Below are 25,250 nucleotides of genomic sequence, written 5' to 3'. Positions count from 1 at the left end.
TAACTTTTGCCCTTGAAAGTAATTTAAAACATGCACGAGGCAACATGTACCGTAGGCTCAATGTAATGAATAAAATATGCTTGAATTTGTTAGACCTTGATTTACTTAGTATATACTTGGAATACACTTGATACGGAAGATTAAACAACTGGTGCCTAGACTCTTGATAATGATTTTTATAAAGCTGGACTAAAATAAAACCGCGAGGGCAGACTGGGAAGGCAGGGGACACCACTCCTCCAGCCCGGCGCCTCTGCCACTGCCCCTCCATGGGCTCACGGGCACCAGCAGGGCTCTTCTTCCACTTTGACTCTGGGGGGTGAACGGGAAAGCCTGGGGTACGGACTAGTGGGATGGAAAAAAGATAAACTACTCCTTAAGTAACTACAGTTTATTAACTTTTTAGAGGCCAAAAGCAGATAACTTGATATTAAAGCACCAGAATTATGAGAGCAACAGCTCCACCCAAGCTTCCCCACTAACCAGCTGTGTCACCTCGGGCGTGTCATTTAACATCTCCTGAGTAAAGGAGTTCCTTCAACTGATTTACTTAGGGGCATGCACCCGGTCAGTAGGATCACCTGGGGATCCTGTTAAAATGCAGGTTTTGCAGATTCCGATTCAGAATATCTGGGGTAGAGTCTGAGACTCTGCATTTCCAATCAGCTCCAGGTGATAATCACTAAAACTGTTGCTCTAAAATTTCAAGAAACATTAAAATCTTAGCTCATTGCTATTTTACTTCTTTGCCTACAAGTTTAACTTTTATAATGAAGCAGTAGTGATAGAGTACGTTATTAAAACTAATAGGCCCAAAGTCAAAGCATTTTTTGAGCCACAGACTCCCGGTAAAGCCTATGGGTCCTTTCTCAACATGGTATTTCAATCAAAATAAAAGATACAGCATTAAAAAAGAAACCAATTATATTGAAATACAGTTCATCTCTCATGATGGTTAAGAATTCCTGTGAGTATTAAATTCTGTGGATTCGTTATCACATTTCAATGAATCTCTTAGAAACAGCTGTAACACTAATATTCAGAATCATTTGTTCACTGTGTTTTTTACCTAATAGAAAAGATCCTCTCCCATAAGTCTCAGTTTTCCTCTAAAATGTTAATTATTAACATTTTAACTGCTCAGCTGTCAAGAAATCCAAAGTTTATTTTTTAAAGCAAAACCAAATTCAGTTGCAATTTTAAATTTATTTCTAAAGAGTTATTTATATTCAACTGCAAAGTTTTAACAATAAAGACCATTAAAGGATACTTTGAAATAGGACCAAAATCTGCTGCACTGTTGGGAAAGAAAATCTTGAGAGCAAAAATAGATTGCTGTTACAAGAGCCTTGTGATTACCTTAAAAAGATATGTTATCCACGACTTCAGTTTCTCTCTGTTCTGTACCAGTGACCACTGGAGAATAACAGTTGCTTTCAGAACTCCACCCCCATGTTAAAATAGCTGCTGTTAAATGATTCTTCACTTATTTTATCTCACGTGACTACCAGTTTTAACTTGTACCTGAAGCATAATGGATCTCAAACCTGAGTCTCCTCTGGCAGAGCTTGTGTAAAACACTGATTCAGAGATTAAATGCATAATGTACACGGAGGCACTGTCTTTATATTCAACATTCACCCAGTGTACGCTTCTTTAAATAAAGTTACTACTCACAAACAGAGGGGGAAGTAAAAGACTATGAAACACTGGGTATTTTAAAGTTAAAACATCAACTCTCTCCACTTCTAGAGTAAGGGTGGTAATCTTTGAAAGAAGCTCAAGTTTTCTGATTCAATTATTGTAGACAACAGAACCAGGCCAAAAACGAAATGTGATGGCTTACAGCAGCCTACCTTTCAACAAAACTTCAGAAACAGTGGTCTATGTCTATACTACCAAACTCAGGTAGGACGCCTGCTGGCTCCACAACTGATGCCAACTACACTTAACCCAATCCTCATTGGAGAAAACAGGAATGAAAGTTATTGTTTTGTCTCAGAAAATTATTAATTTTTAAAAAATTATTTTTCTAAGCTGAGCGTCTGAAACATTTGAAAGAATACTGCATAGCAGACAAATACAGTTTCAAATTTACAAACACCTGGCAGAAAAAAATGGCATTAATTAGGTCCTTTCTCAACCTACCAACTCTTAAACCACCCACCATAACTGCTAATCAAAGGAGTTGGGGAGTTTAAAAATGGGTTCACAATTATCCTTTATTTACACCATGCCTTGCACAAGGGCCAAGAGAATCAGAAAATTACTGACTACAGAACATTTAGGCTTTTGGCTACTACAACTGGTGCCTCTGAGCAATAATGTTCACACAACAAATAAAATGAGAGTGACAAGTACTTCAGGGACATTTTTACATGTAAGATTTAAGAACCTCACAGATCCTGTGTCAAGATGGGAGGCAGAATACATACATTTAATTTACCTCCCTACCAAAAAGCCACTGAGAGTTCAAATAAGAATGAATGAAATTAGTCTGAGAAGCATTTAGGTCTCTAGATCCCCTCCTGAACTCCACTCTGCCGCCACCCCACTCCCTGGAATACTGGAGGTTATTCTCTGGAGGAGGTAAACAGTATGTCTTTCTGGCTTAGTTATCATACTGAAAACAGGAAAATAGGTAGCCATATGCAAATGATGCTAAGACACTCCACCTCCAACACCACCTTGAAGCTGTGCTGAAAAACAGACAGAACTTTCTGTGATGATACAAATGTTCTCTGTCTGCACTGTCCAATATGGCAGCCACTACCACACATGGCTACTGAGCACATGAAATATGGCTAATGCAACTGAGGATTTTAAATAGTTTAACATAAAATAACACATAAAATTAACTCAATATGTACCAAAATAGTATATATTGGGTAGACAAATCTATAAAACATATTACATCGTTTTCTACCTTGGAAAAACACTATACTATTTAGCGTTATGGATGCCTCCTGTCCTCAGGAACCACCGTTACTATACTAGGCAGTAAAATAATGCCCCCAAGGGCAAGGATTTCAACTCCAGTTTACTGTAATAATTATGGCCAACTATTTCTGGAGGTAAGGAAGCAATCTTGGGGGGATAAAGACTCTTTTTTTGGCACGGGGATATTCTGAGTGTTAATTTGAAAGAGTCAAAACAACCAGACAGCTTAAAATTTTTGAAACAGTAATTTCTACCTGTTCTCTGACGACCACAACTACAGATTTAAAAAACATACTGACAGGGCTTCCCTGGTGGCGCAGTGGTTGGGAGTCCGCCTGCCGATGCAGGGGATGTGGGTTCGTGCCCCGGTGCGGGAGGATCCCGCGTGTCGCGGAGCGGCTGGGCCTGTGAGCCATGGCCGCTGGGCCTGCACGTCCGGAGCCTGTGCTCCGCGACGGGAGAGGCCGCAATGGTGAGAGGCCCATGTACCGCAAAAAAAAAACAAAAACAAAAACAAAAACATACTGACATTTGATGTATCTCTCTCCTTTCTCCCGTGACTATTAAATGGATGAACAGCAAAGATATGAAGAACACAAAGGATGAGAACGGTCTTCTTTAACAGTCAAGATTGAGTCACACCACCTCTTACCATTATCCTCCGCACAACTACCAGCTACAGGTGTGAAGCAAAGGTCACAAGGATGAAAACTGGGGCCTGCTGTGGGGCGAGCTAACAGGCTCTGCCTTACAGTCTGTCCCTGCCCAGTAAGTAAAGATCAGTCAGGCAAGCACACGGCAAACCCTCCATCCCTTGATAAGCCCAAAATGTCCACAGCTGCTGAGTACAGTTTTCTAGACCGTGCCTGGCCAAGGGGGCCAAGAAAGAGCTAAATTAAGCCCCTGCTCCACTAGCCGAGAGGCGCCTCTGCAGGGCTGCGAAGCTGGCAGCAGCGCCATCTGCCTGCCTCCTGGGGCTGCGCCACCGAGGGAAGCGCCGTTCTGTCGTTTGCGCAGTCACTACACAGGCCAGCAGCGAGCCAGAAAATGTTCCAAGTTAACCCTCTGCCCTGATACACTAGCTCATCCCCCAAAGCCAGGGTGACTAAACTGTTAAATTTACAGCCAATTTCCACTTGTAGAAGTCCTTCATTCACCCCATAGCAAAGTACAGACAATGTCCTTGAGACAGCCTATGTAGACCAAACAGCAACTCTCTACTAGCTGCATGTTAATGTTTAGAGTTCCACGAGAACCATTTTATGGTTACACCTTACTTAGTAAGGAAAAAAACTCATTCAATAACCTAAATTCTAGGAACCACCACCCACAGAAAAAAAACCACCACCAAAAGAAAAAAAACTTACAGAAAAATCATCTCAACAGCCAAAGTAGATTACATAGAATAAAGGCCCAGTTGCTAAACATCATCTCTCTCACTCAAATTGTATGCAATCTTATTTACAGACAGTCTTACTAGGTGTAACAGGTTCCCCACCTGCTGGGAGGCTGAGGCAGGGAGTCAGAAAGGCAGGGCAGGAACAATAAGGAGTTCCATAAACCTGACGGAGAAAGTAACAGCCCCCATTTCTCCCCCCACCCGCCTCAAATCTAGATAGAAAAATGGGAGGGGGTCCGAGTAACCAAGGGATAGAAGCACACTGGCAAAAAGTCCTAGGTCTTTCCTGTTTTCTTTCAAGTGCCCAATTTCCTTCAGGATAAAATCCATGCCAAGCATTTTATGCCCTATCTTTCCAGCTTCCTTTCCCACTTCTCCCTGACGTGCACCCCGTAATTCCAGTCATACACGACCTCTGGGATTCCCTGAATACACCACATTCTCTAGTGATAGTTCACCTTCCTCCTCTGCCGCCGGCCAAGTCCTTCAGGGCTCAGCTCAGGCCTCCCCTCTGGGAAGGAAATGCTTACTTGGCCTCTCAACCACCATACACGCTAACACAGAGGACGATTATTTCCATCACAGAATCATCAACGACTGTGATGAACTTTCTATTGGGTGTCTCATTCTCTAGACTGTGCTCCTTAAGGGCAAGAACTAACAGTATCATTTTTTCTCCAACCCTATTCTACCTAAGAAATATCACCTACTTTATAAGATTTTGAAAAATGATTATCCCTTAAAATTTTTATGAAATGTTGTATTTTTTCCCCATTCTTTATGGTACAATTCTTCAGTTTACACCAAGGAAAATACTACATCTCAAAACTTTAGGGTTTTCTGAAAGAAACAAAGCGAAAAACTTCTAAGCAATTTTTATTGATCTCCACAGAATATTTTGGTCCTGATCAGACCTGCTATTATTTTCTTTTTCCTAAAGATACAGAACTTCAGACCTCTGACATACTGTTTGCATATACTTATAATGTTTATCTTTTAGATTCCTCATAACTAATTGACAAAAACAACTTGTAAAGAAGGAAAATTTTTACATCATTTGATTTTATAAGGACAACTCACTGCATATCACATCACGGAACCATGAATGTACTTGCGATGATGATGAAACTGAAAGACATTTTTTTTGAGCTATAACTGACACAGCATTGTTAGGTCACAACAACATACCTGTTGTTTCAAGTGTACAACATAATGATTCAGTATTTGTATACACTGTGAGATGATCACCATAATAAGTCTAGTTAGCATCCATCACCACACGTCGTTACAATTTTCCTTCTTGTGATGAGAACTTTTAAGATCTACTCTTTTAGCAACTTTCAAATATATAATAAGTACTATTACAATATTATAGTCACCATGCTGTACATCACATCCCCAGAACTTATTTATTTTATAATAGAAGTTTGTACCTTTTGACCACCTTCACCCATTTTGCCCACCACCCTGCCTCTGGCAACCACCAATTTCTTCTCTTTGTCTATGAGTTTGGGTTTTTTTCTTTAGATTCCACATATAATTGAGATCATAAGGTATTTGTCTTCCTCTGTTTGACTTATTTCACTTAGCTTAATGCCTTCAAGCTCCATCCATGTTGTTGCAAGTGGCAAAATCTCCTTTTTTATGGCTAAATAACATTCCATTTATGTATTTATATATGTGTGCACATTTTCTTTATTCACTTATCCATCAATGAACACTTAGGTTGCTTCTGTGCCTTGGCTATTGTAAATAATGTTGCAATGAACAAGGGGTTGCATACATCTTTTATTCCTTTGCAAAAATACCCAGAAGTGGAGCTGATGGATCATACGGTAGTTCTTTAATTTTTAATTAAATTTAAAAATCAGTACGAGGAATCTTCATACTGATTTCCATAATGGCTGAACCAATTTACATTCCCCCCAATAGTGCACAAGGGTTCCCTTTTCTTCACATCCTCACCAACACTTGTTATTTCTGTCTTTTTTATAATTGACATTCTAATGCATATATGGTCAATTAATTTATGTCAAAGGAGCCAAGAATAAAAAGTTGACCCTTGAACACCTTGGGGGTTAGGGGTACTGACTCTCTGCACAATTGAAAATCTGCATATAATTTTATAGTCAGCCCTCCAAGTCCATGGTTCCGCATTGGTGGATTCAACCAACCACGGATCGTGTAGTACTACAGCACATATTTACTGAAAAAATCCACCTCTAAGTGGACCTGTGCAGTTCAAACCCATGCTATTCAAGGGTCAACTGTACAATGGGAAAGGACAATCTCTTTTAATAAATGGTTTTGGGAAAAGTGGACAGCCACGTACAGAAGAATGACACTGGACCACTATCTTACAGCATAAGGAAATTAACTCAAAAAATGGATTAAGAACTTGAATGAAGATATGAAATTGCAAATCTCCTAAAAGAAAACACAGATGGTAAGCTCTTCGACATAGGTCTTGGTGATGATTTTTTGGATCTGACTCCAAAAACCAAAAGCAACAAAAGCAAAAATCAGTAAGTGGAACTATATCAAATGAAAACACTTCTGCACAGCAAAGAAAACCATCAACAAAATGAAAAGGCAATCTATTGAATGGGAGAAAATGTTTGCAAATCAGGTATCTGATAAGGTACATATCCAAAATATGTGAAGAACTCACTCACATACAACTCAGTAACAACAAAAAAAATTCAATTAAAAAATGAGCAGAGGCTCTGAATACACATTTTTCCAAAGACATAAATATGGCCAAGAAGTACGTGAAAAGGTGCTCAACATCACTAATCATCAGGGAAACAATCAAAACCACCATGAGACATCACCTCAACTCTTGGTATCTTTATCAATGCCCTCTGCCTAACACATACACACAATCCCCCATCTACCCGGAACCGAAGCTGTTTAATAAATGTTTATTTAATCAACGTAAGTTTTCTACTTAATATTCTGTTCTAAAGGTCACAAATATATACTTTTTATTTCTAAAACTGTCTGATATGTAAGCATCACTTAATTTCAGAATAAATGCTACATAAGAGATTTAATGTATACAGTATTCAATATGCAAAGAGTATGACCTTTAAGAAGTCAATATCCCATAAAACAAAACTGACACATTTCAAAATTTCTGCAATCCCCTCCCCTGTTAAATAGCCATTTGATTCTGCAGTTCAAAAAATTTAAAAAGCACTACTTAATAATAAGATATATCTATTAGTAGTTTTATCCAAGGTGGAGAGAATGACTGTTTCAAGCACTTATTAATATTAGGGGGAAAAAGATCTCCACAATATTTTGCCTCACCTTTCACTAAGATAGGAAACAAAGAATACATTCCTAAACTGGGGAATGGAATACTGTTTGCAACAAAAGGAACAAACTGCTGATGTACAAATACCTTATCCTAAGTGAAAAGAACCCAGACTCAAAGGTTATGACTGCACAATTCCATTTATATGATACTCGTGCAAAGGTGAAAGAAACTACAGGGACAAAGAACAGATCAGTGAGTCAGCTCTACACACCACCAGTCCCTCCCATCAGGAAACTTGCATAAGCCTCTTAGATAGCCTCATCCACCAGAGGGCAGACAGAAGAAGCAAGAAGAACTACAATCCTGCAGCCTGTGGAACAAAAACCACATTCACAGAAAGACAGACAAGATGAAAAGGCAGAGAGCTATGTACCAGATGAAGGAACAAGCTAAAACCCCAGAAAAACAACTAAATGAAATAGAGATAGGCAACCTTCCAGAAAAAGAATTCAGAATAATGATAGTGAAGATGATCCAGCGGGCTTCCCTGGTGGCACAGTGGTTGGGAGTCCACCTGCCCATGCAGGGGGCATGGGTTCGTGCCCCGGTCCCGGAGGATCCCACGTGCCGCCGAGCGGCTGAGCTCGTGAGCCATGGCCGCTGGGCCTGTGCATCCGGAGCCTGTGCTCCGCGACAGGAGAGGCCGCAACAGTGAGAGGCCCACGTACAGAAAAAAAAAAAAAAAGTGATCCAGGATCTCGGAAAAAGAATGGAGGCAAAGATTGAGTAGATGCAAGAAATGTTTAACAAAGATCTAGAAGAATTAAAAACAAACAGAGACGAACAATGCAATAACTGAAATGAAAACTACACTACAAGGAATCAATAGCAGAATAACTGAGGCAGAAGAACAGGTAAGTGGCCTGGAGGACAGAATGGTGGAATTCACTGCTGCGGAACAGAATAAAGAAAAAAGAATGAAAAGAAATGAAGACAGCCTAAGAGACCTCTAGGACAACATTAAACTCAACAACATTCGCATTATAGGGGTCCCAGAAGGAGGAGAGAGAGAGAAAGGACCAGAGAAAATATTTCAAGAGATTATAGTTGAAAACTTCCCTAACATGGGAAAGGAAATAGCCACCCAAGTCCAGGAAGTGCAGAGAGTCCCATATAGGATAAACCCAAGGAGAAACACGCCCAGACACACAGTAATCAAATTGGCAAACATTAAAGACAAAGAAAACTTACTGAAAGCAGCAAGGGAAAAACGACAAATAACATACAAGGGAACTCCCATAAGGTTAACAGCTGATTTCTCAGCAGAAACTCTACAAGCCCGAAGGGAGTGGCATGATACACTGAAAGTGATGAAAGGGAAGAACCTACAACCAAGATTACTCTACCTGGCAAGGATCTCATTCAGATTTGATGGAGAAATCAAAAGCTTTACAGACAAGCAAAAGCTAAGAGAATTCAGCACCACCAAACCAGCTCCACAACAAATGCTAAAGGAACTTCTCTAAGTGGGAAACGCAAAAGAAAAGGACATACAAAAACAAACCCAAAACAATTAAGAAAATGGTCATAGGAACATACATATTGATAATTACCTTAAATGTGAATGGATTAAATGTTCCAACCAAAAGACACAGACTTGCTGAATGGATACAAAAACAAGACCCATATATATGCTGTCTACAAGAGACCCACTTCAGACATAGGGACACATTCAGAGTGAAAGTGAGGGGTTGGAAAAAGATATTCCATGCAAATGAAAATCAAAAGAAAGCTGGAGTAGCAATACTCATATCAGATAAAATAGACTTTAAAAAAAAGAATGTTACAATAGACAAGGAATGACACTACATAATGATCAAGGGATCAATCCAAGAAGATATAACAACTATAAATATATATGCACCAAACACAGGAGCACCTCAATACATAAGGCAACTGCTAACAGCTATAAAAGAGGAAATCAACAGTAACACAATAATAGTGGGGGACTTTTAACACCTCACTTACACCAATGGACAGATCATCCAAAATGAAAATAAATAAGGAAACAGAAGCTTTAAATGACACAATAGACCAGATAGATTTAATTGATATTTATAGGACATTCCATCCAAAAACAGATTACACTTCCTTCTCAAGTGCACACGGAACATTCTCCAGGATAGATCACATCTTGGGTCACAAATCAAGCCTCAGTAAATTTAAGAAAACTGAAATCATATCAAGCATCTTTTCTGACCACAACACTATGAGATTAGATATGAATTACAGGGAAAAAAACATAAAAAACACAAACAAATGGAGGCTAAACAATATGTTACTAAATACAAAGAGATCACTGAAGAAATCAAAGAGGAAATAAAAGAATACCTAGAGACAAATGACAATGAAAACATGATGATCCAAAACCTATGAGATGCAGCAAAAGTAGTGCTAAGAGGGAAGTTTATAGCTATACAAGCCTACCTCAAGAAACAAGAAAAATCTCAAATAAACAATCTAAATTTACACCTAAAGCAATTAGAGAAAGAAGAACAAACAAAACCCAAAGTTAGCAGAAGGAAAGAAATCATAAAGATCAGAGCAGAAATAAATGAAATAGAAACAAAGAAAACAACAGCAAAAATCAATAAAACTAAAAGCTGGTTCTTTGAGAAGATAAACAAAATTGATAAACCATTAGCCAGACTCATCAAGAAAAAGAGGAGAGGACTGAAATCAATAAAATTAGAAATGAAACAGGAGAAGTTACAACAGACACCACAGAAATACAAAGCATCCTGAGAGACTACTACAAGCAACTCTATGCCAATAAAGTGGACAACCTGGAAGAAATGGACAAATTGTTAGAAAGGTATAACCTTCCAAGACTGAACCAGGAAGAAATAGAAAATATGAACAGACCAATCACAAGTAATGAAATTGAAACTGTGATTAACAATCTTCCAACAAACAAAAGTCCAGGACCAGATGGCTTCACAGGTGAATTCTATCAAACATTTAGAGAAGAGATAACACCCATCCTTCTCAAACTCTTCCAAAAAATTGTGGAGGAAGGAACACACGCAAACTCATTCTATGAGGCCACCATCACCCTGATACCAAAACCAGACAAAGATACTACAAAAAAAGAAAATTACAGACAATATCATTGATGAATATAGATGCAAAAATCCTCAACAAAATACTAGCAAACCGAATCCAACAACACATTGAAAGGATAGTACACCATGATCAAGTGGGATTTATCCCAGGGATGCAAGGATTCTTCAATATACACAAATCAATCAATGTGATACACCATATTAACAAATTGAAGAATAAAAACCATATGATCATCTCAATAGATGGCAGAAAAAGCTTTTGGCAATATTCAGCACCCATTTATGATAAAAACTCTCCAGAAAGTGGGCATAGAGGGAACCTACCTCAACATAATAAAGGCCATATATGACAAACCCACAGCAAACATCATTCTCAATGGTGAAAAACTGAAAGCATTTCCTCTAAGATCAGGAACAAGACAAGGATGTCCACTCTCACCACTATTACTCAACATAGTTTTGGAAGTCCTAGCCACAGCAATCAGAGAAGAATAACAAATAAAAAGAATACAAATTGGAAAAGAAGAAGTAAAACTGTCACTGTCTGCAAATGACATGACACTATACATACAGAATCCTAAAGATGTCATCAGAAAACTACTAGAGCTAATCAATGAATTTGGTAAAGTTGCAGGATACAAAATTAATGCACAGAACTCTCTTGCATTCCTATACACTAATGATGAAAAATCTGAAAGAGAAATTAAGGAAACAATCCCATTCACCACTGCAACAAAAAGAATAAAATACCTAGGAATAAACCTACCTAGGGAGACTAAAAACCTGTATGCAGAAAACTATAAGACACTGATGAAAGAAATTACAAGATGATACCAACAGATGGAGAGATATACCATGTTCTTGGACTGGAAGAATCAATACTGTGAAAATGACTATACACCCAAAGCAATCTACAGATTAAATGCAATCCCTATCAAATTACCAATGGCATTTTTTACAGAACTAGAACAAAAAACCTTAAAATTTGTATGGACACACAAAAGACCCCGAATAGCCAAAGCAATCTTGAGGGGAAAAAAACGGAGCTGGAGGAATCAGACTCCCTGACTTCAGACTACACTATAAAGCTACAGTAATCAAGAAAATATGGTACTGGCACAAAAACAGAAACATAGATCAATGGAACAAGACAGAGCGCCCACAGATAAACCCACACACCTATGGTCAACTAATCTATGACAAAGGAGGCAAGGATACACAATGGAGAAAAGACAGTCTCTTTAATAAGTGGTGTTGGGAAAACTGGACAGCTACATGTAAAAGAATGAAATTAGAACACTCCGTAACACCATACACAAAAATAAACTCAAAATGGATTCGAGACCTAAATGTAAGACCGGACACTATAAAACTCTTAGAGGAAAACATAGGAAGAACACTCTTTGACATAAATCACACCAAGATCTTTTTTGAACCATCTCCTAGAGTAATGGAAATAAAAACAAAAATAAACAAATGGAACCTAATGAAACTTCAAAGCTTTTGCACAGCAAAGGAAACCATACTCAAGACAAAAAGACAACCTTCAGAATGGGAGAAAATATTTGCAAACGAATCAACAGACAAAGGATTAATCTCCAAAATATATAAACAGCTCATGCAGCTCAATATTAAAAAAACAAAGAACCCAATCCAAAAATGGGCAGAAGATCTAAATAGACATTTCTCCAAAGAAGACATACAAATGGCCAAGAAGCACATGAAAAGCTGCTCAACATCACTAATTTTTAGAGAAATGCAAATCAAAACTACAATGAGGTATCACCTCACACCAGTTAGAATGGGCATCATCAGAAAATCTACAAACAACAAATGCTAGAGAGGGTGTGGAGAAAAGGGAACCCTCTTGCACTGTTGGTGGGAATGTAAATTGATACAGCTACTATGGAGAACAGTATGGAGGTTCCTTAAAAAACTGAAAATAGAATTACCATGTGACCCAGCAATCCCACTACTGGGCATATACCCAGAGAAAACCATAATTCAAAAAGACACATGCACCCCAATGTTCATTGCAGCACTATTTACAATAGCCAGGTCATGGAAGCAACCTAAATGCCCATCGACAGACGAATGGATAAAGAAGATGTATGTGGTACATATACACAACGGAATATTACTCAATAAAAAGGAACGAAATTGGGTCATTTGTAGAGACGTGGGTGCATCTGGCGACTGTCATACAGAGTGAAGTAAGTCAGAAAGAGAAAAACAAATATCGTATATTAACGCATATATGTGGAACCTAGAAAAATGGTACAGATGAACCAGTTTGCAGGGCAGAAAATGAGACACAGATGTAGAGAACAAACGTATGGACACCAAGGGGGGAAAGCGGCGGGGGTGGGGTGTGTGTGCTGAATTGGGCGATTGGGATTGACATGTATACACTGATGTGTATAAAATTGATGACTAATAAGAACCTGCTGTATAAATAAAATTAAATTTAAATTTTTTTTAAAAAAAGAACATCAGTGGTTGTTGGGGATTGGAGGAGGTATTAATATGGGCACTTTTTTGGAGTGAAGGAACTATTCTATATTTTGATTGTGGTGGTAGTTACACAACTGTATATGGCCAAAATCTGCAGAACTTACACTAAAAATGGTGAATTTTACTTTATGTAAATTATCCTAAATGGAAAAAGTATACATTACTTTTAGCTTTTACTTCAAGAGCAACAATGTAAAAAATACTGTAGTCCCTTTTGAGAAAGATAATACTGAACACACCATAAGCTAATGGTAAACGATGTTGTCTTAGCTTAACAACTTGGCTTCTCTGGAGGATGAGCTAGCATGTCAGTGAACCGAAGACAGGAAGCAGACTTGATGCTGTTGGTTAACTGATCTACATTTGTTCCGTGGTCACACTCAGTTTCTAAGCCCTACCAAATTCCTCCTTAAATGTGTATTTCAAATCTATTCCTTCTCATCTACTCTTCAAATCTTCTATCACTCCCAAGATTAAAAATCTTCACCAATTCCCAAGCACCCACAAAAGTCCAAATTCATTAACACAGCATAAGAGGCCCTTTATTATCTGAACCAAGCTACCCTTCCAGATTTATCTTCCACCACAGGCAACGATATTACTCACTGTTACCTTTCAGGAAGCAATTTGGCCATTTTTACCAAGAGCCTTAAAACAATCTAAACTCTTTGACCCTTTAACTAGTATTCCTACTTCAAGGAATTTATTCTGGGGAAATAATCTGCATAATACTAAAAATGAGACAGTCCAAATAAAAACAGAAGAATTACTAAGAAAATCATAATATATCCACAGGATAGCTTGTGATACAGCTGTTAAAATTATGTTTACGGTAAGCTTTTAATGACATGGGGGAAATAATTATGATTTGGTTTAAGTGAAAAAATAAGCTAGATATAAAGTTTTATGTACAGTAAAATACACAGAGGGAAAAGAAATTTCATCTCTAACAGTGGGAATATAAGTGACTTTATCTACTCCCTAGTTTCCTCTATTTTCCAAGTTTTCTATGATGAGAAAATTTTAAAAATCAGAAATATATACACACAAACACCAAACTTTTGACTCAGTAACTGCATACCTAGGACTCTATTTTGAACAAACAATGCCAATGAAGGCAAAGATTTATGCTCAAGGATGACTGGGCACTACTTACAATACGGATTAAAATCTAACAGGAAGATGATTTAGTACCATCACTGTATATGCATAATACCATTACAGTTTAAATAGTTTTTACAGATATATTTAACACACCATAAAATTGACCCATTTAAAGTGTAAATTCAGTGGGCTTTAGTATATTCACATTTGTGCATCCATCACACTAGTTTTAGAACATTCTGAACACCTTAAAAAGAAACCCAGTACTCATGAACAATCACTCCTCTTTCCCATTCTTACCCACCCCAAACCTAGCCAACCACAAATTTACTTCCTGTCTCTATGTATCTGCCAATCCTGGATATTCTATATAAATGGAATCATACAACATGCAGTCTTTTTCTGACTGGCTTCTTTCACTTTACATGTGTTAAGGTTCATCCATGTCATAGCATGTATCAGTACATCATTCATTTTACTGACAAATAATACTCCATTGTACAGATATACTACATTTTATCTATCCAATCATCAGTCGATGGACATCTGGGTTGTTTCCACTTTGAGGCTATTATGAATAACACTATGAACATTCATGTACAAGTTTTTATGTGGACATGTGTTTTCATTTCACTTGGGTATATAACTAGGAGTGAAACTGCTGGGTCATATGGTAACGCCTAAGTTTAACTTCTTAAGGAAATGTCAAACCATTTTCCAAAATGGCTGCACCATTTTACATTCCCACCAGCAACATATGTGGGAGGGTTCCAACTTCCCCATGCCCTTGCCAACATGTTAGTTTTTTCACAGCCATCCTAGTGGGTATGAAATAGGATCTCACTATGTTTTGATCTGCATTTCCTAGTGGCTAATGATTTTGAGCATATTTTCATGAGCTTATTGACCATCTGTGTATCTTCCTTTAGAAAAATGTCTATTCAAAGCCTTTGCCCATATAATTCAGTTGTCTTTTTATTGTTGAGTTGTAAGAGTTCTTCATATATTCTGCAAGTTCCTTGTCAGACATATGATTTGCAAATATTTTCTCCCATTTTCTGGGTTGTCTTTTCCACTTTCTCAATGGTGTTCTTTGATGCAAAAAAGTTTTCAATTCTAATAAAGTCCAATTTTTCTCTTGGCACCTGTGCTTTTGGTGTCACTGCCTAAAAATACCACGAAAATTGTCAAAAAAATACTGCCTAATCCAAGTTTACAAAGATTTATGCCTATGTTTTCTTCTAGGAGTTTTATAGCTTTAGCTCTTATATTTAGGTCTCTGACCCATTTTGAGTTAAATTTTGTATATAGTGTGAAGCAGGGATCCAAATTCATTCATGTGGACATCAGCTGTCCCAGCATCATTTGTTGAAGACGCTATTCGTTTCCCCATTAAATTAGATTGACACCCTTGTCACATTGAGATGTGAGAAATAAAGGACATAAAACTGTTACAGATGAACTCAACTGTTTGAGAAAAATCTACATTGACATTCTCCAGATATTCACTATCTCCCTTATTTCCATTATAGTACTTATTACAATCTCCAATTATTTATTTACTGATTTCTTACCTGTCTCCCCCATGAGAATGTATATTCCATAGGAAAAGGGACTTTGTCTTGTACACTGTTGAATCTCTAGAACCTACAACAGTACTTGATTCCCAGAAGGTACCTAACACTTATTTATTGAAAGAATGAGCATATGTTTAAAATGGCTTGAAAGAAAGTGCACCAAATGCACTTTGGATAGGACTGTCATTACAACTCAATTTTCCTTAATGTTATATAACAAACATACATTATTATTACAATCAGATGTGAAGATATTTTAAAGATCTGTAATACTTCTGCATCAATTTGTTGTTCCTCAAAGTTCCAAGAACCTCAATTTTTTTTTTTTTTTTTTGCAGTACGCGGGCCTCTCACTGTTGTGGCCTCTCCCATTGCGGAGAACAGGCTCCAGACGCACAGGCTCAGCGGCCATGGCTCACAGGCCCAGCCGCTCCGCGGCATGTGGGATCTTCGCGGACCGGGGCACGAACCCGTGTCCCATGCATCGGCAGGTGGACTCTCAACCACTGCGCCACTAGGGAAGCCCCAAGAACCTCAATTTTTGCCAAACTATTTTGGCTTCTTTTATATAGTACCCCAGCACAATGACACCACCAACTACCTAGTGGCTCAAGTCTAAATCTTCGGAATTATCTTTGATGTCTTTCCTTTCCCTATGCCACACACCCAAATGATCAGTAAGTCCGGTCAGCTCTTCCCCCAAATATACAATATCCAATCACTTCTCACTGTCCCAGTACTAACAATCCTAATCCAAGCTACCACTGACTGATTGAATAATAGCAACAGTCAATCAGTTTTGTCCCCATTTGTACACCTAAATCCTATCTCACTCCACAACTTAACACCCTAACACCTCCCTACCACCAGACACCCGCAATCACCTTGGCTCACCCAGCTCTAGCTCCTGCCTACGGTCCATTTCCTACTTTTCTCCCTGCTTTTCACTGAATTCCAACTACACAAACCTTTTATTGTCCCTGGCATGTCAAGCTCATTCTCTTCTCAAGGCCTTTCTACTTACAGAGTTCCTTCTGCCTAAAATGCTCTTAACATGGCTAGCTAGCTCCTTCTTGCCATGCAAGTCTTAAGCTCAAATGTCACCCCAAGAGGACTTCCCTAAGAATCTACCCCAAGGTACCCAACTTTTCTAGTACTCCCTATTGATCACCCTATTTTTTTTCACACCAGTTGCCATTACCTGACATGATCTTGTAATTTTTTGGTTGTCCCTCCCACCTGCCCACCTCCATTAGAATATAACTTCTACAAGGAATGGACTTTGTTTTTCTGTACTGTATGCCAAGTACCTGGGTCAGTTCTCGGCATATAATGACTTCTCATATATTTATTGAATAGATGATTGCTATTCTAAACCTTGAGGGCAATGAACAACTGTGTTTCATTCTCCATTAATTACTTCAAGAAAAATATAACTATGAGTGGAAGACAAGATATTTTTACATCAAGGATCAAAATCACCTCAAAAGTCAAATTAAAAAGTTGATCATAAAAAAATGATCATATATAATGATTCCAAGTAAAATAAAATTAGTTTAAAGAAATAAGAAACAATTAGAAACATGTTTTTATGCACTCCTTCACCGTTTTCATTTTATCTACAATTACTGAAGTAAACACTGGTGTACTCAGAATATAAAGAGACTGTTAAACTTGGATCTAAGGTTGTTTAATATTATTATTTTAGCCAGTGCTGAGAAGCACTTTACTGTGTGCCAGGCATTGCTTTACTTATATGCATCAACAAAATGTTGTGATGGTTAAGTACTATTATCATCCCCACTTGGAGGAATGATGAAATTGAGGCACAGAACAGTCAGTAATGTGTCTAAGGTTATACAGTCAGTAAGTGGCAGAGCCAAGATTCAAAACACCTAGGCAGCCAGACTCTGGGCTCAAGCTCTTAACCACTTCTCAGTATAGTTTAACAGTAATGATAACAATACCTACCTCACTGGGTTGCTAGAAGGATTGAGTGAGATAAGTTAACACAACGCCTGACACGCAGTAAATACTTATAAGTTATCTAAGATAGCATTACTTCTTGTTCTTTCATTTGTTGAGCTTTCAAGTGCTTTTTCTATGGTTCAGGATGCCTCAATGAGCATCAAATACCATTCAGTTTCATTTTTAAGAAAGAAAGAGAATTGGCATTACTGAGCAGTTTTTGCATGTCAGAATTAGTTGAAAGGTGCTACTCTAATAATACTTGCCTTATCTATCTCAAAGGATTTTCACTGTTAAGACTCGAACTAAATTATAACGCAATATACAAAGGGGAGGTACTATTCAATTAGTTCAGTACTTAAAACTCAATTCCCATTGTATTAAAAAAAAGGTATGTGGGAATAGAAAGTATAAAAATTAAAGTAATCCATCTCCATGGGACCCGGCCACTCATTCGTGTTCATTTGGTAACATCTGTTGTGGGCCTACTTGGAGAGGTATTGTGGTATTGACATATACAAATCCTAGCCAATGGAGCTCAACAGTCTAGTCCCACAAAACATCTTAATAAGTTCCATAAAAGGGATTCACAGGCTACCTCAGCACTGTTAGTCATATGCAGACATGCCAAGAATTAACAAAAGTGTTAGTACCCACACTAACGTCCCCTTACAAATTAAACAGGCCAATCCACAAAGTCTGAGGCTGGTCCATTAAGGTGGCCACTAACCACATGTGGTTTAGAGAGTTCATTAAACATGGCCAGTGCTGCCGGGGAACTGCATTTTTAATTTTATTTCACTTTAATTAACTTAAATTTTTAAATTCATTATCAATTCCATTACTGGAAAACTAAGTATGCTTGGAGCAACTTAAGTATATGACTCTGCTTTTTCAACTATAAATTTTATGTCTAAATATATACCAAATATTTCCAATGAAAATTGAGCATCTGAATTGAGCTGTGCTGAGTATAAAATATACAATGGATTTCAAACAATTTGTATGAGAGAAGAATGTAAAATGTCTCATTTTTTAATTGATTAAATGTTGATACAATATTTCAGATATATTGGGTTAAACAAATTTCATCTTTTCTTTTTATCTTTTTAATGGGGCTACTAGAAAATTTAAAAATACATATGTAACTCACATTTTATTTCTATTCGACAACATTGGTCTAAAGATGACTTACAACGTTTTTAAAACAAGGCCTCAATGATTTGAGAATTCCTCAGAGCTTCAGAGCTTCCATAACTGACTTAAAAGATAGCTCCAGAGCCAGCTGGAGAAGTTTTACCTATATCTGCCCATGCTTTAGTTTTAGCTCTATTACTTAAAAAAAAAAACACTACCACCAACAAAAATGTGCTTTGTGAAAGAATTTAAAAATTTACAAGTTGGCCATCTTCTGAAAACAAGCCAAGACAGGAATATGGGTAGAAAATTCTATGGGTAGAAAAATATGGGTAGAAATAGGAGGAACAACCTATAAAGTAACGCAAAAATGTTGAAAGTAGTAAACAGTCTTCCTCTAATGTGATCCAAAAGCACAAACACACAGATAAATCAGTTTTAAATGTAGGTTTCCTGCTACAATACGCACTGAAGTTTCTACCTTTCAAGTGCTCGTCCTAAGCCTTGTTGCAACAGAATAAGAGTTCTTTGACGGTCCCTTGTCATGTCAAAAAAATAAAGCCAAAATCTCCACCATTTCACACTACAGATTAAAATATGAATTTTAAGAATTCTGACTGCATTTTTCCTGAAATGAGCTACTTTTAAAAGATCTACCAAAAGTTGATTCTTTAACACAGCAAACAAATCATGAAATAGGGTAACAGCACATAAGCATTACAATGTCAGCTACTAGAAGACAATCTTACAAGAGTTAAGGATCACTCAAGACTATGGACTCAACTCTATGGGGGCCCTTGTACAGAAGATTCCTTGTACATGAATTCCAAGATTCCATGAATTAAGTAACAAGTCTGCCAAAGCATTACTGAGATGAACCAATCTGATGTTTATTTTTCTATGCTTCTCCCAATGTAAAATTTCAAGCAAAATGAACAGGAGACAGCTTTTAGAAGCAGGACAACTCCAAGTGAAAACTCATTTCTAACACCAATGATTAAAATATTTCTGAGTGTTACATATAAATCTTTGGGTATGTCTTTCATGGAAAACCTAGAGAGGAATATTAGGCTATGTGGAAAGGTAGCTCAAGATGCTTAAATAACAAGCATCATGTTTATGGTTTATTATTTTCTGTGGTTTAGGTATGCAAATAGCAAAGACTACGACAGAGACCAGGCCTAGTTATTCAGACTAGAGCATTACTCTGTAGATAAAAAAAAAAGTACATGTTAAAACAACAGATTTTAAAGAGTTTCAATTTTTTTTTTCAAATTTCAAATGTGGTGTTCAGCTCAAAGTATCTTAATTATTACTGAAAGAAAATATAAGTTACATTAACATAAATAAAAACACAAATGTTTATAATCTTCCTGTATACAATAAACACCATTTTGATTTAAAATAATTCTGTTTATGAAAAACGATTATGGTTATTTGTTTTATTTTTTTAATAGCCTTTATTTTGTAGAGACATTGTAGGTTCACAGCAAAATTGAGCAGAAAGTACAGTTTTCCCGTATATCCCATGTGTGTTTGTTTTTAACATTTTGGCTAGAAGCCACACATAACCTAGATTTTATATAGTGCCCAGGAAAAGCAAAAGACATATTGACCATCTTGTCCAAAAGCCTCACATTTGGAGAATTAAAATAGTTCTGGTAGAGGCCTGTTAAGTTCTAGGTAGCCTAAATTAAGTAAAACTTAATCATCACGGTTGTAAATTCTTTGTTGCCTTTATTCCCCAGAAAAACACCCTCAGAAAAGGCGCTGGGATTCCTTCTGGCCCTCTGAAAATTGTGTTTCTGATGCAACCACCCATTAAAAAATACGCAATCCCAAATTAAAAATCCCCAAAACGGAGGAAAAAGAAAGAAAAGGATAAGTATAGAACAGAGGATGTTAATCTCCACGCCCTGTGGCAAAGATGGAACTCTACTCTGGATCACTGTGCATTCTACCACAACCAGGGCCTCACAAGGGCAGGTGGCTAGAATTAAGAGTACTGAACTTCTGTTACTTAGCAGCTTGAGAGGCAGGCAAAGAAAAGCAGGTGCCAGAGGCAAGGTATATTAGTCTTCATTATGCAGGTCTGGCTTTGACAAGCACATTCTCACTGATTTTCTTTTAAGGTTAGATTTACTTTATGGCTCCACAAATGAGTTTATATGAAGACGTGAGGAGTATTTACACAATGTCAGGGTCACTGAAAGCGCATGCATGTAAAAACATAAGCTGCAACAAGAATGAAAAGATACTCAACTACTGCTAATCAGAGAAATGCAAATTAAAAGAATGAGAAACCATTTCACACCTATCAGATTGGTTTTCAAAGTCTCATAATGCCAAGTAGTGAAAATAGAGAAACAGGCTCGTGAAAGCAGCTGATGGGAGGCAAACTAGAACTAAACCTCACCAAGTTCTTTTTTTCAAAGTTGCAAAAGGATACACGAAGCATGATAACATTTATGTAAAATCTTAAAATACGTCAAGGCAACACATATTATTACAGATGCATACATGTACAACTGAAAGTATGGACACATCAATGAAATGTGTTAGTTTCAGGTGACTATGCTGTCCTTTTACATGAGCCCTGAGCTCCTGAAAAGCAGTGAAGATTAAGAAATTCACTCCCATCATTTTGTGTTCAGGGCAACAGAAGGATCCTGCTCTTGCTTACTTCCAGATTAAGACATGTCCCCAGGCTTCCTCAAGACTCCTCAGTTTACCAGCCCCAGGTCTCTGTCCTTTTTTGTTGTTGTTTTTGTTTGTTTTTGAGATGTTCCTCATTTCAATTAATGTTCTCTCAAATGCAATAACCTGCAAAAATCATCTCCTTAATCGGCCAGTACATTACGTCTTTGACACAGGAGTGGTTACCTCTGGGGAGAGAAGGGAATGGGATGAGGAAAAAGATGCGTATTTACCTGTAAAGGTAACATAAAAACCTGAAATATGGCAAAAAGTTAACCTTTTCTTTTTTTGTACAAAGGAACTTATTATTCTGTGTACCTTCCTGCTTAAAATGTTTCAAAATTAATTTTTAAATTATTTTAAAAGCTGATGTGGAGTCAGAAAAGGCCACAAGTCAATTAAACCTTTACAGACTTTTCTAATATGTTAAATGGGCACAGGAACACATGCCCAACCTCTTCCACTAGATTGCTGTAAGTAAGAGTGTTTTTGCTAATCATCAAGTGGAAGAATACAGGTGTAATTCGGTCTGAGCCAACAGCTCAGTTTGTTAGAGCCGAGTTCTGATTAGGGTAAGGTTAAGGGTTAGATTATCATGCAGACCTTTACTGTTTCAGGGACAAGACTACACTCTGACTTCCCAGAGAGCCACTGGTTACAAGAGGAGGTAGGCCAGTCTCCTGTGATGTCTCAATCCATACCCAACAGGAAGAACTACTCAGCAGATAACCCTAGGAATTTGATGGTAGGCTGGTAAATAATCTTTGTATGAGGAAGCTGGCGCACCCAGTACACACGCACACCAAAGTTTTGTTTGGAGTGTGTAGATGTGGTTCCTGTGGAGGGTAGGCTTTTTTTTTTTTTTTTTTTGGCACTGTAAAGTGAGACTTTAAAAACATGAAATCTCATCTTAAAGTGCTCAGGGTGATCTGAGTTGGTTTCAAATTGCTTTATTCCCAAGTGCTTCGAGAAGACTTGGTGAGTACCAGGAAGTGATTTTGTTAACATAGAACAAATCCATCAACAGTTAAAATTTAATCTGAAAAAAAAAATCTTAGAAACTTGGAACCAAGTATCCAACCAACAGATCTAAACAGTTTCAAATACAGAGGTAAAGTGCTAAAATCAGGGAATAAACGTACACCTTCATAATATTCTCTAATAGCTGGAATGAAGGGAGAAGCTCTGTGCTCATAAAGCTAAATACAAGAGTAAGCTTTAAAAATGGTCATCTGCACAAATGAACTGATCTACGAAACAGACAGACTCACAGACAAAGAGAACAGACTTGTGGTTGCCAAGGGGGAGGGGGTTGGGGAGGGACAGATTGAGGTTGGGGTTAGCAGATGTAAGCTTCTACATATAGATCCTACTGTATAGCACAGAAAACTATATTCAACATCCTATGATAAACCATACTGGAAAACAATATTTTAAAAAGAATGTATATATGTATGTATGACTGAAGCACTCTGCTGGACAGCAGAAATGAACACAACATTGTAAGTCAACTGTGTCAATTAAAATAATAAAATAAAGATGGTCACCTGTACTCTAAACTCTCTTTCTTTGCAAGCATCCTAACAAGAGTAGTTCATAAGTTCTTCCGACCTCCCGAAGTTTGAAACGTACTCGGAATCACCCATCTTGATTAATTTTTATTTCTCCTCCTCCTTCCGAACCATAAATATTTTAAACAGACCCTTCATTTTATTTGAATGTATAGAAATAAGAAAGTTAAGCTTTAAAGTTTAAGCATTTAAAGTAAAAAGGTTTGGTCCTATTTTCAAACAGAAAATAAAGTTATGTCAAATCAGAAGGCACTAAAGCCAGCTCCAGCCTGATTCAAAGCACTTTCGTCTGAGAGGATGGTCTTAAATTTATGAAAACTCAAAGCCCTAAGATTAAGTCTTTTAGCATAAAGTAGTAATATAAAGTAGTACAATCTTAAAGAAGTTAGAAAGTTGTAAGATGCCGATCTCCTTTGTAGCTTACAAAATCAAACCAAAGAAGAACCAAAAACTGAACAACATCAAATTCGTACTACATATCCTCAGTCATCCAGAAACTACTGTTTAATCTCTAATTTTCTTCCACCACTGAACCAGTCTGCATAGCCCTGAAAGGCGCAATACCTTAAGAAAACCCAAATTGTCATTCAGTGAAAACATTGTGTAGGAAGATAAACTGGTACCAACTGTTTCCAGGCAGACAGATGCAATAACAGTGTAATATTTCCAGCAAAGTCTGGTAAGCCTTTGCCTGCAAATCATTGACCAAAAATGGTAACAGAATGCGCAGACTACAGAAAACGACAAAATGTCCTACTTGATCGTCCACTTAGGAGCACGGTTCTACAGCAAACGAGTGACAGTTTACAAGGGAAAATACGTGAATTAAGCAGTCCAACACCTAGAATATGCGGAACATCTGTTTACTTTTTAGCGACTCGAATAGCTTAATGGACTTTAAAAAGCTTTTTCATTTGCTTTAGTTAGCATCCCAGCATCATGCCCACCCCCTGCCCGCTAAATGCTGGCAGAGCCAACCTGTTTGCAGGTAAAAGAAAATCTGTGACCGTACATGGAGGCCGGACAGGCCACCGCCCGGCCGAACGCGCAGGACGAGGAGGTGCGGGACGCGGACCACCGGGGGCGGCAGCAAAGGACCGCAGGCCCGGTTCGGAATCGCGGGGGTCACGCTCGGTGGCCATCCCGCCCCCCAGGTGGCTCAATACAGGCCTCGTTCCCTCCTCAAGACGCACGGACCTCAGAAGCCGAAACCGCCCGAGTCGCCGACCGCCCGCTCCCGGCCTCGGCGAAACGTGCGCCAAAGAGGCCCCACCCGGGAGCGCGGGCGGACCCCGGGCGGCGTCGCCGGGGCGGGGGGTCGACCCCGGCTGGGCTACCGAGGCCAGGGGGAGGCCCCGCGCCGGCGGCGACGGCGAGAATGCAGCGGCCGGGGAGCCGCCCCGGCGCGGGGCCCAGCGGGTCCGCGGCGGCCGAAGCCCGGGTCCCCCCGCGCCGCCGCCGCCCCGACCCCGCGGCGCCCCGGGCCTCCAGCTTACCATCTTCGCCGCGGCGGCCGCAGAGCGCGGAGAGGGAGCCGGCGAGCACCAAGTCTGCGGAGCGACCTCCTCACAGCAGCCCCGCTAGCCTCCCAGGGACTGGCGGGCGCCTCGGGCCCAGACGCGGCGGCGCACGTCACGCGCTGCCCACCGTTGCTACGCAACCGGCCGGCCTGGCAACGCCCCGCCCCGGCAGTCCCCCCAACCCCGACTCCGCGGGGGCGGGGTCTTCCTCGCCTTCCGGAGAAGAGGCACCGGGTACCCCTCACCAGCTCTGGCCTGTGGGGCGGGGGCGAGGTCCTCCCCCAACAGCTCCGGACGAGGGGGCGGAGCTTCAGCTGGCACCTGCGGGCGAGGGGCGGTGGCCCCTTCACCGGGGCGGGACCACGTAGCGCCCCGCCCACTGAGCCGCCGTTGCCCTTACATGGAAGTAGCCACCTGGCCAGGTGTGCACCGC

The 25,250-nt window shown here is 39.0% G+C and overlaps 1 protein-coding gene across 1 annotated transcript in view; it reads right to left on the bottom strand.

The window, feature by feature from the left end:
* Window positions 1-24,868, bottom strand: part of DSTN (destrin, actin depolymerizing factor) — a 36,758-nt gene extending 11,890 nt beyond the window's left edge. The window contains exon 1 of the mRNA XM_065892650.1: window positions 24,794-24,868. Within this exon, the coding sequence (XP_065748722.1) occupies window positions 24,794-24,796 (3 nt within the window). The 5' untranslated portion in view covers window positions 24,797-24,868. The remainder of the gene's footprint in view (window positions 1-24,793) is intronic.
* Between the last annotated feature and the right edge of the window lie 382 nt (window positions 24,869-25,250).

The sequence above is a fragment of the Phocoena phocoena genome, chromosome 15, assembly GCF_963924675.1.
Source record: "Phocoena phocoena chromosome 15, mPhoPho1.1, whole genome shotgun sequence".
NCBI classification, from domain to species: Eukaryota; Metazoa; Chordata; class Mammalia; order Artiodactyla; family Phocoenidae; genus Phocoena; species Phocoena phocoena.
This window is presented reverse-complemented; position numbering and strand designations above follow the sequence as displayed.